At 42.7% G+C, this 16,124-nt stretch overlaps 1 protein-coding gene across 1 annotated transcript in view; it reads right to left on the minus strand.

The window, feature by feature from the left end:
* PRMT3 (protein arginine methyltransferase 3) overlaps window positions 1–16,124 on the minus strand; it is a 75,757-nt gene that overhangs the window by 19,829 nt on the left and 39,804 nt on the right. The window contains exons 12-13 of the mRNA XM_075188429.1: window positions 14,235–14,422; window positions 11,551–11,637 (exon numbers count right to left, since the gene is read on the minus strand). Coding sequence (XP_075044530.1) covers window positions 11,551–11,637; window positions 14,235–14,422 — 275 coding nt within the window. The remainder of the gene's footprint in view (window positions 1–11,550; window positions 11,638–14,234; window positions 14,423–16,124) is intronic.

The following is a 16,124-nucleotide window of genomic DNA, read 5'->3' on the forward strand; positions in this document are numbered from 1 at the left end:
TAAGAATGCCTACGTGTATATCAAGCTAAACACCTTGGGGTTTTCATGTGGCAAATTATTCCCACAATCGTCCTGAAGCCAAACATTTTTAAAAGCCCTTTTAAAACCGTGTGTGTGACAAAGCTCCGCAAAATGTATATTTGGAAATGCAAGTTGGGAGCTCATTAAACTTTGGCGTGTGCTATTTGTTCCAACATTACAAACGGTGCATACAAGGAACACTGAGCATCGCTTTGTAGGTTAAATGACTGCTTGAGGGAGGGAAAAAAAATGACTCTGCAAATCCCAAAAGCATTTCTTCCTCTGCCAAGTAATTACTGTAGTTTGTAAAGCCTTTCTTTTCAGGGCTGGGTATAAAGATCCGGAGAGAAGAATTTCATTTCGATGTTCGGAACTCATCCTCTCCAAATATTACATGAAAAAGATTATTTAAAAAAAAAGAGAGAGAACATATGATCAAAAACTCTGCGGGTAAAGAGCAGAAATTGTGTTTTTTTTTCTTATCCCTCAGCGTATTATTCTCTAACCCGTTTCTACATTACCAGCGTCATGGCAGTTGTAAAATCATTGACTCGTTAAAGGCGTTGGACCGAAACTAATTACTTTTACACCAGAAATTGTAGGCATCCACGAAAAAGAAAGAAATTCAGATGCAACAAAATCCACAGCGTCCCCCAAGCTGAGACTGTAACAAACACAAAATATAAACCACAGCCAAGGTACAGAGGCCAACCAAATATGTCTTCTTGTGTACCGGCTGCAAAGCTCAGTGTCAGCTTATTCCTCATCATCATTTATTTATATAGCGCCAACAATTCCACAGCGCTGTGCAGAGTATTTGTTACTCACATCAGTCCCTGCCCCATTGGAGCGTACAGTCTAAATTTCATACACAAACTAGTGACAATGTTATCCTCAGCCTGCAATACAACACTGCCCCTAGTGGCTGCATTATTAGGACAAGGGTAAAGTATTTTGTTTGTACTTTCTGCAGCATGCACGTCTCCGACACGGGATCACTTGTGTTTCATCCTGAAGCTAATATTTCTGTCGTATGGAGGGCAGCTAAAGTGCACAGGGGCGCAAATGAAGTATAGTATCTGTGTCACTTAATTATAGCGTTCGATTAATAGGAAATCGATGTCTTAGCCTTAATTAGTTTATTAAATAGAAGTGCACAAAAAGATTGCAAAAAAAAAAAAGACCCATTTCTTAGGTTCAACCCACAATTTAAGATGTCTCGGTTCGTAATGCAACTGAAAAGCTAAAAAAATGGGGACACCTAATGGCAGTCAAAACTCATTATTGGGAAAGAGTATGGGTTATCCCAAAGTATCACTAAAAGAAATGATAAAGTACAGGCAATCCTAAAATATACTTCTCAGGCTACCCAGAATAATTATCTCTGTAGTCATACAATTAAGGCTAAGGGGTATATTTACTAAACTGCGGGTTTGAAAAAGTGGAGATGTTGCCTATAGCAGCCAATCAGATTCTAGCTGTCATTTATTTAGTACATTCTACAGAATGACAGCTAGAATCTGATTGATTGCTATAGGCAACATCTCAATTTTTTCAAACCCGCAGTTTAGTAAATATATCCCTATGTGTGAACTAGATTAAAATGGCGAAAACCAAATGAACGAATCTGGGATATTTTTGAACAACTAACGTTTTATATGTAGATCGCAGGCACCAAGTTTTGTAAGGTATATAGCACCTTAGTATGTGACGTTACACAGCCCATAACCCTCCCCCTCACTGGACCAGATTTGAACATGAACAAAGAAATTAGCTATTTGCTTGATGTCAGGCCGTAATCCCCAAACTAGTAATAGAATATGCTTGGCTCAGCTATGGTTGACTTACTAGATTGATTTTCAGTCACCCACAAGAACAGTTTCCTACCGGCATAAAACACACCAAGGTCTATCAACATTGATTGTCATACATAATCAATTCATACCCTTTATTTATTTCTTCACGAGCCGTTCCGCAAGGCAGAAAATCCTCATAAGATGTCAATGAATTCCAGGGACATGGAGGTAAACAAAATAGAAAGGGACGGAGAGATAAACAAAATCAGAGCGAACTGGAGTGAGGATCGAGAGCTGAAATAGTGGAAGCAATAGAGGTACTGTCGGACTGCGAAATCAGCAAAACAAAGCCCCCGTGATCCAAGCTGCCCGCGCCCCCCCCCCCCGGTGATACGAGCTGCCCGCGCCCCCCCCCCCACTTACCCCCTTCTCTGGCGCGCTGTACGCTCTTTACTGAGGAGATCCCGTGAGAGTGAGACTCACGAGATCTCCTCAGTAAGGAGACTACTGCGCGCCAGAGAAGGACCGCAGTGAAAGTGCTCAGCAGCACTGATCGTGCCGGGAGCGCCCCTGACCGATCAATACTGCTGCTGGGCACTTTCAAGGGGCCCCTGGATGCCATAGGCCCCTGGGCTGTAGCCCAGTTAGCCCTATGGTTTATCCGGCCCTGTGTGTAGGTGAGGTTTAGTCACTCTGCAGAGAAGGAATAGCTCTTTCTTTTCTTTTGCTAAAATAACTAAATCTCGTTCCTCCCAAATAGCAAGCGAAGGGGTTCCCGTCCAATCAGCATCATCAAAACCCTTGACATGACGTAGAAATAGATCGATAATGCTGGAGGACTGACCGCTACCGGCTGACACACGGGTACGTCTCTCAGGCACTGCCCGGACTTAGAACTCTCGTGGTTATTTTGGGGTGGTAGATGTATCTGGTTGTGGATGTGATTATGGCCTCTGGTGCAGCCTCGATAGTGGTTAATGTTAATTTAAGCTAAATAGTTTGTATACCCTTCTTTTCTATTATATATACAGAACCATACTGTTTAGAGAGGTTTGAAAACGGGAGGGAGTGTCTTTTGCTAATTTGTTTGGATTGCATAAGAGACCAATTTTCGGAGTCCTTATAATTGTATTAGATGACAGGGATACAGTATATTTGTAACATCAGTCGAGTGACTATCGCTAGGTTGTGTTCAGTTCTAGAGGCCAAATCTCCAGGATAAAAATACATTACAGACTGTACAAAGAAGGGCAACTAAAATGGTGCATGGTCTACAGCACAGAACTTACCCGGAAAGACTAAAATAACTTAATATGTATAGTTTGGAGCAGAGAAGGGAACGGGGGGACATGATAGAACCTTTCATATATATCCAGGGTTATAACAAGGTGCAGGAGGGAAACATTCTACAAAGGAAGAGAAGTATTAGAACACAAGGACATGTACTGACACTGGGGGGGGAAGTAGGGTCAGAGGGAATGTGAGGAAAACTACTTCACAGAAAGGGTAGTGGATAAGTGGAATAGCCTCTATCAGAGGCGGTAGAGGGTAATACAGTAGAGCAATTTAAACATGCTTGGGATAGACCAAGGATAGGGCTTGAGGCTACCATAGGTTAACATATGGGCAGACTAGATGGGCCAAGTGGTTTTTATCTGATATCTAGGTTTACTTATAAAACGAGAGCACTGATCTTCTCCTTGACAGTATAACAATCTCGTGGACACGTGGTTTGCAGCCCTGAAGGGGGGGCTCTTTATTCAGACACAATAAACTTTACAAGCGACTCACAGGAGAATGGCAGAACAGCCAGCAGAATCATCAGTTCTATGGGAAGAAAGGAAATTAAAAATGATCATCATGGCTTTTATCTGGAGGGAGTAATTTGTCATTGTGATAGTCCCGGGCTCGTGTGTTTTGCTGGAGAGACAATGAAGCAGTTGGCCGTACAAAGGGGGGGATAATGTACTTGTGATGGGGTTTAGCCAAGCATGAAGGATCAGTGATTACAAACCCTGCAGCGGGGTTTAGCACGTCCTTATAACCTGCCAGCCAATCCTATGGACAAACTGTCACCAAATATCAAATAAAATATAGAGAAAGCACTACACGGACGTACCCAGTTCCTGGATATTACAGAATGGATTTTACAATCATTGGTTTCAAATTCTACCGGCGCCAAGAGGCCGTGTTATATTATCTCAGACAGTGGAGCTCACGGTCTGGAAACTCAACCTACAAATGAATCTATCGAGCCGCAGATTTAGGTGATGACTCGGACTATTTATTAATTCTTGGAAGAAATGAAAGTAACATTATGTGATACTTGTATCGGGAGAAAGGAGTGTGAGCAGAGAGGGCTGCAGGTCACTGAGATCGTTATGCATTCCTGTGGCTTCCGGTCCCTTATGCCTCGGTGGTTTCATCAGGTCCTAGTGTAATAAGAGGCACCGTTTGTCAGTTTACGTGACACCATTCCACAAATAACTTCTATACAACCAGCACGGTTTGTTTTTTTTCTTGGCAAAAACAGCAAAAGTCGCAAAATACTGAAATTTGCTAAAATGGTTTATCTGCCTTCCGATGACTAATCCAAAACATAGCTTTAATCACACATTAGCATACTTGCCAACTCTCCCGGAATATCTGGGAGACTCCCGAAATCCAGGTCGGTCTCCCATGAGTGTAAGCATTTCTCCCGATTCCCGGCCAGCTCAGCAAATTAAACGGAGGGGGCGGGGCTTAGTGGTGCCTTTTACGCGTCATTGTGGCCACACCCCCTATTTTTATTGGCCAAAAAAGTGATGCCGGCGTTGGGGGTGGGGCTAACGACATGATTCTTTGAGTCTCGTCACCACACACCCACCTGCCTCCCGGGACACAAGTTGCCAACTATGCATTAAAGTCAGGGAACAGTTAGTAACAGTTGTAGGAAGACATGTAAAAGCTAAAAAGGTAAAGCAATCTGCAGGTGGAGAAGACCCCTAGACAAATGCTGCACTGGGCTGTCCCTGCGGGTGCCTGTCTGTATCTGTACGACCTGTAATGTCTGTATTGGAGCATCCGCCTGTCCTAGCTGTTACAGAAAGTTTTGCTGTTCTTCTTTGGTTTAGCAAAATGCATCTATACAATCAATATTGTTTTTTTTTCAAAAGCCTGTATTAGTAGTTTCTGACCTTGTTAGTAGAACATATAATGAGGAAATGACGGAATGTCAGGATGAGATCCCAGTTAGGTTATACATGTGTAGGACCAGGCTGGACAGAATCGTACAATCACTTGGCACACACAGTTGTATAGGATGGGTACCTCAAAATCGATAGATTACACATTAGTGGGCTGGCGGCGGTCTGGAGTATTCAATGATTGTTACCTGTTTATAGTATAGTCATTAATGACAAAATTGTTAAATGTTTTTGAGTGAAAACAAACCTACTTTTTTTTTATTTATTTTTTTACTTTATCATGATGTTATCAATGTCCATTGTACATAAAATACATTGTTACAGTTGCTCCTGATTACAAACACATGTTCTAGCTGTATACACAGCAGTCATCACTAGTAATCAGCACCTGACCTGTAGCTGATGCAGGTGATACAACAGAAAATCACGTACCAGAGAGATGCCCAAAGCTTGAGTCAGACGCTGCTGTGTGCACTCCAGCTTGGCACGGCCTTACTGTACACTGACTACGGGCATACGCCCAGTCACCTCACTGTTCTGCCCCTGAAATCGCTGGCTGCTGTAAGGGACCCCTCGCGCTCGAAGATGAATTAGATGTTGCTGCGCTGACTAACGTATAGTCCGGTATTTGCAGAGCGATTTTATGCAAATTACAGCACGTATCATTTACGTTCCTTAATGAATCCAGCTCAGTAAGTCATTAACAGCCATAATAGCCTAATAAAATAAACCAATATAAATATCTCTACACATGTGACAATGGAAACAAACTTTACGGATTGTGACAGAAGCTTTATTTAGGTGGGTGCTATGGTCGGTCAATATTGGTATCCAGAAAAGAGCCATTTGGTTTTAAGACTCTCCCAAAGCAATTCAGTCGGAGGACGTGACCGAGAAATAAGGCTCAATATCCTGTCATTACTGATATGTCCGGGAAGAAGCAGATAAGATTCCCCAGCAATGCAGCATGGAAACTAATCACAGAATACTTACACACAAGATCCTGTTATTACTGCTGACAGTTCATGTAGAGAAGCAGATAAGACTCTTTTCTAACGCTGTAGGGAATCTAATCACTGCGTCTTTTATGTCATCTGCTTCCTTGAACGACCAGAAAGAATCCTGTTCGCCAACAGAGACCAGGGGATATATTTACTAAACTGCGGGAATGAAAAAGTAGAGATGTTGCCTATAGCAACCAATCAGATTCTAGCGGTCATTTATTTAGCACATTCAACAAAATGACAGCTAGAATCTGATTGGTTGCTATAGGCAACATCTCTACTTTTTCAAACACACAGTTTAGTAAATATACCTCCAGGTCACTATCGCATGAATCACTGTGCTGACGGCATTTATATTAGACAACAATAAATAGGCTGCGCTAGATTCCTATCTGGATCATACCACAGGAGGGGCAAAGTTAAAGATCGTACACAGTGTTAAATATACAAAGTGTCCAGGATTTAGAACACATATTGACATAGATAAAGGTCTGTTGACTTGCTAGTTAGGGAGGATTAACAGAAGAATCTCCGATATTGAACTGTACAGAACTAATAAAGTTTTTGAATTATGGGTCTGCACATGCGCACTGTACGTATATCGCCAGTGCGCATGCGCAGCAAAGGTGCAGCGCCGCACATAGATATTTATGTTCTCCCGATGATTTTTATACTTAAAAAGACAAAACGCGTTGAGCCGAGATACTACACTGTATATCTGCATTATCTTACCCGATTATCTCCCCATCACATGCAAAACTTACATTTACCCTCCTTCTAAACATAAAACAATCCTCTGACCCCCAGAATAACATTGCTGTGTTATTGGATTATAGACACCCCCAATCCCTATATTTTCTCCCATTTCAATGCGGATGGACCAATAAAAATCTGTAGCATTTACCGCAGGGCATCAAACCCCTATTTCCCTATAGATGAAGCTTCCAATTAGGCCCTCACACCTCTATAGAGATACTCAGTCTTGTTTTATTACTGTGATGGTGCCCAATTGAAATGTTGGTGTCATAAAATTAAATGTCAATACATCAAATAAATAAGTCTAAGCAGAGAGATAATAAAATATATATTTTTTTAAAATCAATGAAAACGAACAGGTAAATTACATGCAGTAACTATTAATGTGTTTTCCTACAAGTTCTCTAAAACAAACGGAGGCAGATTATTTCCTGCGGTCTCTGCATATCTGCAGCAATGCAGGTAACACAGATCAAGCCATTTGGTGGTGTCGGTTTTACGTCATCATCTCAAAATCCAATAAATATTTATTTCACCAGAACACTCTTCTATCAGACAGCTTCTACCTTCCCGTTCCTGGATCTAATGGGAACAACAGCTTGACGTGTGCTCCGCTTGTTAAAATATTCAGTGTCATTATAGCTAATTATTACAATTTAAGGAGAGAGAATCACAGATTACATTGCAGACAATGGCTCTGCCTGTATTTCGCTTCCGTATAACACTTATCATTTATCTGAAAAGAAGCAATTTTCGGGCCGGTTAGTTTACTGGATTGAATTTGCGGGGTCAAAACCAGGTCAATGCGACTTAAAAAACCTCAGAGGGTGACGTGACTGGTGCACTTGATGCCTGGGCTGCGCAAGGTGGTTTCCGCTTCATTCCAATCACAGAAAGAACAAAGTGATCTTCCTGGGAGATGAACTTCTGTGGGTAATGAGAACAGCGGGATAATGGAAGATGGGATAAAGCCTGAATACGCGACTGGAATGCTGAGCAAGAAGAGGCAGCATTTAGGAGCTTGTCAGTCTCGTACTGTTACATTGTCTGTCGGGACAAACTCGTCACCCACATAAGTAACGCAGACAAAATTTTACTTACTAGAGAATAGAAGAAACAGGTTTCTAAAAATAAAGGGATCTTCTAAACTTAATATGTATCCTCCAGAATCAAATTCAGATTACTCACCCTGACCTACAAAGCCCTCAACAACATACATCTCAAATCTCATATCAAAATACTCTCCCGCCTGCCCTCTTAGATCTACCTCTGACCTGCACCTTGTCTCGTCTCTGGTAACCACATCTCACTCCCGCCTGCAAGACTTCTCCCGTGCTGCTCCCCACTTATGGAATTCCCTACCACGCCCAATCAGACTTTCCCACAGCCTTCAAATCTTTAGATGCTCTTTGAAAACCCATCTTTTTTATTTTTTTTAGAGGTGACCTTATCCCCGATAACACTACTCACACTAATGCACCCCCTCAACAATTATCCCAATCTCCACTCTAAGCCACACTCACTCCTCTTGTTTCAGCTGTGCCCTCTTCCACTTAGAATGTAAGCTCTCTAATGAGAAGGGTCCTCCATACCCTTTGTTTTCATGTCTGCATTTATTTTGTCTGCCTTGTATGTCCCTGTTTTATGTATGTCCCTGTCCCTGTTTTCCCTACTGTACGGCGCTGCGGAGCACTGTGGTGCCTTATAAATCTGACTTTTTGTTACTACTTTAATCCACAGCTATTCAATTTTGTTATATGTAAGCGTGTTCTATTATGGTCTGTTGTATCCACTTACTTGCCGCCCTCTGCAACTCTGCCCCCCCAGGTCTGGGACCACCTCGAAATCTGGGCCTAAATACAGCCAAAAAACTTCTTATCTCGGGGGAAGGAATTTATTTGACGAATGGATAGAACTTCTGAACTTTAACTCAACTACAATTTACTTTACAGACGAAGATCCTGAAAGCGTTACATTTGTCAGGACGACTAATGTTTCTTTCGGTACACTTGACATCCAATGACTTGAGCAGGGAGCTGACCAAACATGAAAAATAATAGCATTGAAACCCATGCTGGGTCTTTTAATATGCCGGTTAAAGCAGATCAAACAGCAATTGCGCTAATAAAATGGGTCGTGGGTGTTAAAACTGAAAAGAAAAAAAGGTCAATTATTTTACTCCTTCATCCGACTTTGATTTCGGTTTAAATTGCCGTCCTTGGGTCGCCAAAAATAGAATTGGACCAACTGTTCTCTTGCCAATATCCACTGATCCTTACATACATCACACAGCAGAATATTAGAAACATCCATTATAGTGGGCAGCACGGTGGCTCAGTGGTCAGCACTTCTGTCTCACAGCACTGGGGTCATGAGTTCAATTCCCAACCATGGCCTTATCTGTGTGGAGTTTGTATGTTCTCCCTGTGTTTGCGTGGGTTTCCTCCGGGTGCTCCAGTTTACTCCCACACTCCAAAAACATACTGGTAGGTTAAATGGCTGCTACAAATTGACCCTAATCTGTGTGTGTGTGTGTGTGTGTGTGTGTGTGTGTGTGTGTGTGTCCCTAATCTGTGTGTGTGTGTGTGTGTGTGTGTGTGTGTGTGTGTGTGTGTGTGTGTGTGTGTGTGTGTGTGTGTGTGTGTGTATGTTAGGGAATTTAGACTGTAAGCTTCAATGGGTCAGGGACTGATGTGAATGAGTTCTCTGTACAGCGCTGCGGAATTAGTGGCGCTATATAAATAAATGGTAATGATGACAGTGTAGTGACTTTGCTTATACCACCATGGACACCACAATAATTAATTGACATGTGGCGTGGACCAGCACCCTATTACATCCACTGTCAGAACAGAGTGTAGAGTGAGGATCATTGATCTCTATGTGATTATATCTGGTCCATTCACACCAGCCTGTGTGACAATGGAGCACTTGGCAAAAACGGTGCATTTATAAAACCATTTTAATTTATGATTTTAGAGCATCCCGGAAAACATGCCAAAACGGACAATAGGAAGAGACCCCGGAGATGGTTTCCCATAAGTACCTAATTAGAAAATGTTCACTGTTGGTCTCTCAATTGTATCTGAAGACTAAAAGATAAAGTGTTGGAAGATTATAATATGATAGAGCTTCCTAAAATCTCTGCACCTGAAAATTTAAAAAATCTCCAAACATCACAATACACAACTTTCCCTAATGAACACTGAATCGATGACCCAGGAACTCACTATTTACACATATGTGTATTTTATAAAACAATTATCAACCTGTGCAAGATATCCAAATATTAATGACAGATGTAAGGGACAATTTTATAGCATAAGTGTATTTAATTACTTAATAATTAGCAGGCTGGATTATGAATATTACTTCAAGCTTAATGTGTAAAACACATCCATTCCTGAGCTTGGCTCTAAAGTGGTTACACACAGACATTTACCTAAAACTGTTGCAAAAGGCACCATCACCTTAATGTAATCCATTTCCCAAAAAAGTGTTTATTTGGTTATCTTTTGCTGGACATATAGAAGAACCCACCGTTACACAATACATGCATGTTTACAGCCTACCGCACACGCGATTAATCATTCCCTCTAACATGCATGTAATGACGGTTTGATTTTCCCAGAATCGCTTGGGCATCCAACTATCACTCCTATTAATTTAAATCTATTATTGCCATGGAATTATATATCGCCAGATCAATTTTCATTCCATCAGCTTCCCGGCAGATCGCTAAAGCCCGGTAATGAAAGAGAGGACTTGGTACGGAACAGCGGCAATCAGGAATTCCGCAGAGTAAATCTTCGTGGAATTATTATAGGAGGACGGACAGAAAACAGCGCTGTTATTATAACAGAGAGCTGGGACACGGCTGATTTTTAGAAACGCGTGTACGAAATAAATAGAAATCTATCCCCCTTTTCTTTTTTTACAATATCTCCAGTTATTATTGGCAGAGTAGCAGCCGAACTCGTCCCCTTTGCGGTGATGGAGTGGATCTGTTTAGTTAACGTCTGACAGTTCATCTATCATATCCCGCTGCCCAATCTTGCAGTAAATGAACAATAAACCACACCATCCCCACTGAACAGCCTCTTCTTTTTTTTTTCTTTTTTTTTTTTGCAAGCACATGAATGGTACACGTATGGAGATAAACATGCAAATCTCCTCAGACCTCTCAGAGAGCCAACTCCCGGCAGCTATTGCCTGTTATACAAGAGGTAAATGCTCAAAGCCCGCTGTTTGGATTTCTACAGGAAACGTCCTAGGGACCTCTGTGTAGAGCAGGGGGGAATATCCGTTGTTTAGTTCCAATCACAGAGGAATAGGTTTATTTTGACTTTGCTGGGATCACGGCAGATGTACATAATTAGGACTAGGGCAACATAATTTGGGGGGGGGGGGGGCTTTGCAACTTAAACATAAGATCGGAGCTCTGTTTCCCAATATAAGTGACGTTCATAACTCCTTCCCACTGGTCGGCTGCCTAGACAGACCAGACATTTATTCTGGTAATCAAATGCCACTCACTCCCCCCCTTCCCGGTCGATGCTATGGATTCCTATAGATTAACCCTTTCTCTGCTGGAATTCCCCCGGCTGACCCAGGACCTTTCCTGTTTCGCGGGTCTCCGACTTCCCAATTTTGGGACATGGCAGCTCGCAGGGATGTCCAGGGTAAAGAGCTTGGAAGAGGTTAATGTATAAAAACTCAGAGTGATTGTGGAGTACAGAGATCGCACATCCAACGTAGCGCGAGGATTAATGTCAAAAGGATTCTTACCGTGCACTCGCCGTCCCTGGTTATAGACAGTGAGAAATCGGAGGAAAAATCCAAATCTTTAATGCTGGTTGTCTGGCAGTTAATATCCTGCAATAGATGAATAAGGGACAGGATTGAAACGCACGACTGCGACCAACATGGCGGCTCGTTAATGTTCACATTTACAGTATTACATGCAAAATCATTGTATTTTATAACACACCACACTTTGTGGTACATTATATTAGTCTTAGCTAAAGCACTAAAAGAAACAACAACCATTTCATACAATAATGATGAGTATATTTATTTTATACTATATTTTTAAATTTAAATAGGATTCCAATATGTACAGAGCTTTGAGGTGTTCCCGCTACACCCCAGGGTGACCACCTTTACTGGGGGGGCAATACCGGCCTTCCTATCTCCGCTGAATTGAACACACAATTTTTATTGGTAAAATACCGGTCAAGTGGCAACCCGATCACAAACACAGCGGAGGCGGCCATTTTGTGAGCTGCAGGAGCACTTAGCCAATCAATTCATTACAAAACAGTGATATCACTGAGGCACTTTGTGGGGGGAGGGGGGGACCACAAAGGACACTGTAGCGTAACAAATCATTAGGAACCGAGCAAAGAGCCCCAGTGATGTCACTAGTTCATAGTGAATTAAGGCTTTGCCAACCTCTGATAGTCATCGGAAGTAATATAATCAGTTTACTATGGTGGCCATGTTAGGATATTCCTCATCAGTGATAGGGAGTGACAAAGATCATTTACTTTATATTAGTTCATGCACCATCTCTTGGCAATACTTAGAATGTCTTTACTTCATTCCTGGCTTGTCACTTAAAATTTACCTCAGACATAACAAATACAAAACCTTATTTACCTGGCCCCGCCCACAGCAGGGCCCATGGAGATAATGGGGCTTTCTGAATGGCAGATGCTGAGGATTCCCTCCTCACCTACTAGCACTGGGGCTCACAGCTTGTTAGTTCCGCCTCTGACATGGCCCCTCCAATATGCTGCTCCCGGTCATCTGGCCCCTCCCCCATGCCACCTGGCCCCTCCTTCCTGCAGGAGCCTGCAGAGCCGTAACTTAGAAGTCTAGCTCCTGGGGCAAGAAAGACAAATGTCGTCCCCCTAGCCCTGAATTTTAACCAAATTAACCTAAAACATTACTAAACTGCACCCCCCTTCAGCGTTGCGCCCTGGGTGGTCGCCCCTATCGCACAGCCCTAGTTATGGTCCTGGGAGTCTGTCACCAGACCCCTTCCCCATGCAGGAGTGTCACATTGCCCCTCCAATATGCGGCATCCTGCCACCTGGCCCCTCCCCAACGACGCATTCTGCCACCTGGCCCCTCCCCCATGACCCATCCTGCCACCTGGCCCCTCCCCCATGACGCATCCTGCCACCTGGCCCCTCCCCCATGACACATCCGGTCACCTGGCCCCTCCTCCATGACGCATCCTGTCACCTGGCCCCTCCCCCATGCCATATTCTGTCACCTGGCCCCTCCCCCATTCTGTCACCTGGCCCCTCCCCCATGATGCATCCTGTCACCTGGCCCCTCCCCCATGCCACATTCTGTCACCTGGCCCCTCCCCCATGCAGTATCCTGTCATCTTCTCCCATATTTTATTAACATTTATTTGTATAAGTGGTCATCTACAAATAAAACTATATTGTGCCTTTGAAACATAAATGAATGTCTAGATGATTTCCTCAGGGGAGTCCCTGTTTGTTGCTCCTGGAGATCTGGATTGGAGATTTTGAACAGGTATCAGAGAATAGATATAGGGATAGGGGGCTGAGGATAGTGAATGATGCAGTTATGTCAGGAGCCTAAATAATACAAACATCAAATAAATAAACACATACACACATATGTACATAGATACATATACATATATATATATATATATATATACACACACACACCTATACGTGTGTGTGTGTGTGTGTGTGTGTGTGTGTGTGTGTGTGTGTGTGTGTGTGTGTGTGAGTGTGTATAGTGGACTCATAATTTTACAGAAATTCATTACAAACTTGTCTATAAAAATGAAAAAAAAATGAAATATTTGAAGACAGAAATCAATAGAGGATGTAAATGATTCATTATACATTGCAAGGAAGGAAATAAATGTTCAACATGAACAATTTCTAAACATATTCAATAATTATATATTTTTTTCCTTTAAAAAACACAATTAGGTTAACTCTTTGTTACCCTCAGCGGCCCAGACGCCGATGTAACATTATAAAGCAAGAGGACGATTAATGGATGATCTGATCTACACCAATACGCTGCTAATGAACACGGAGAAATCTCTGCTCGGTTAGGATCCGTCTCTGGGGATAGGTCTGTCCGCAGCTAATCTACAGTCAGATCCGAGCTGTCCGGCCAAAGGCCGCTTTTCTCTTGTCTTTCTTTTAGATTGTAAGCTCATATGGGCCAGGATCTCCTATTTCAGTATATGCTTCATTTAGAATTACAATTTCCAGCGCTGCGGAATATGTTGGCGATATATATATATATACTGGATAACAATAACAATATGAATTTAATTTCTTTTAAATTAATGTTAAAATGGAACAGCTCTATATATTGAGCCAGTATTGAAAACAGGACCCTAGTAATGTGGTTTACTATACTAATAAATATCAACTATTATAATCATCAACCCTCAGTGTTACCTTGATGATGAAAGGATGGGAAATTATGGTGTCTCGATACACAATCTCCACCAACGCTTCGGGTAAGGCCGCTTTCCTCATACAGGACATGGTGAAACCGTAAACGTCGTCCCAGAACGCCAGCTTGCCCGCGTGCCTCTTGGGATCGCACACGGCCACGATGCTCATGTTACACCGGTCTGGATACACTGGAAGACACAGAGACAATGTTGACAATAGAACAACATTGTAAATAGACAAATACAAGGCATATATATTATAATCATAGGAGAGAGGACAAGCGAATCAGTAGTCAGCTCAGTTGTGGCGGTAATGTCTCTCACACATACAGAAGCGCAGCACAGGCCGATAAGCTAACAGGCCGTGGTACCAGATGAGCGAGGGAACAGACCGCGCTTGGTGCTGGTCACACTTCCTGATATTTCTTTATTTTCTGCATCATAAACACACTTTATAGTCTCATCGGCATCTGCTGAAATGAACGATCGTAAAGTCTACAGCAAAGAGACAAGGAAAAGTCAAAACAGACTTAATATTGTGCAGGGATTAAATCCCTGATAAAATGAGGACAAGTTTTGCAGCGTTTGTAACCTCTTCACTGCTGGGGCGACTCTAGACCCGGTAAAGGACATTTTTGGCTTTATGTGGACAGCTTACAAAATTCTGATCACCACGTACCAGGTCACTGGGACCTGGGTGGAAGAGATGTCATCACTTAGAGGATGTAACTGGCTACATTGTTACCAATGACTTATAACATAAACCATGGTGGCAGAGAAGTTATAGGTAGTACACAATCCCCATCTACATGGGACTGCACGGATAAAAGCAAAGAACATTAATGATTTATCAGCTTCAGCTGAATCTAATTTATTGCTGTGCTCCCAACCAACATTTACTAAACACATTGCCTCATCTCCCTGGCTTCCTTCTGTGCCTTTCACCAAGGCTTTCATGCCATTCAGGCGGAAGCGGTACTTTTTTGCCCCTTGGATACAATGCGCATCTGCTTTAGAGATACACTGGTGTCTTCTGCACAGAGCAGCCATGTGTTGTCCCCAATAGCAAGAAATAATAAAAAGAATACTGAAATAGAAGAGGCTCTGGTCACAGATCGGACGGCGGCGCCGCCTAGTGAGTCAGACCCCTCCCCTCTAGCGCTCACAGACACAGACAGAGATGACCAGCAGGGGTCACTGCTCAGTATCAGTACTGAGACACTGATTAATTGAGCGAGGACCTACACCATATTAGGGGGGTGTACCTGGGGAGGTAATTTAACCCTTTTAAATAATTTGCAGTTAACAGTATGGAATAACCTCTTAATGCTAGAGTTAGCTTTTAAATATTTAGCAATATCCTGAGCTGAATTCTGTATTTGGCGCATCATTGATTAAAAATGAATCCATACTCATATCCATCGGGAGAGAAAAGATAGACTGTAAGGTCTTAGGAACAGGGCGCTCCCTACCCTGTCTCCTTCGTCAACCTCGTACGTACTTGTTTTTGGGTTTTTCTTGTATGATGTTTTCTTGTGTACTTCTGACTATCCGCGCTGCAGTTTTGTGGCGCTTTACAAACGATGACATGACGCACAGCGCCAGAATATGTCCACGTAAACCCGAGGCGCACCGGAGCCGTCTAACGTGGCCTGTACACCAGCAAACATCTGCGTCTACGGTCACTTATTCAGGTTTCCTCTGAAAACACCCCCAGAGCACCTCTCCTGCCAGTCTATCATGTATAAAGACATTTTAGTATCCTAAAACTAGGTCACGGAATACACCGGCCACCGCGGACGTCCAGCTCATCACTGCATGCCGCTAGCCTGCCGATTGCGGCCGGCATCTGTTATTTAATTACAATGTCAGCCCAAACCAAGGGGACAAC

Source organism: Mixophyes fleayi, chromosome 10 (genome assembly GCF_038048845.1).
Source record: "Mixophyes fleayi isolate aMixFle1 chromosome 10, aMixFle1.hap1, whole genome shotgun sequence".
NCBI lineage: Eukaryota > Metazoa > Chordata > Amphibia > Anura > Limnodynastidae > Mixophyes > Mixophyes fleayi.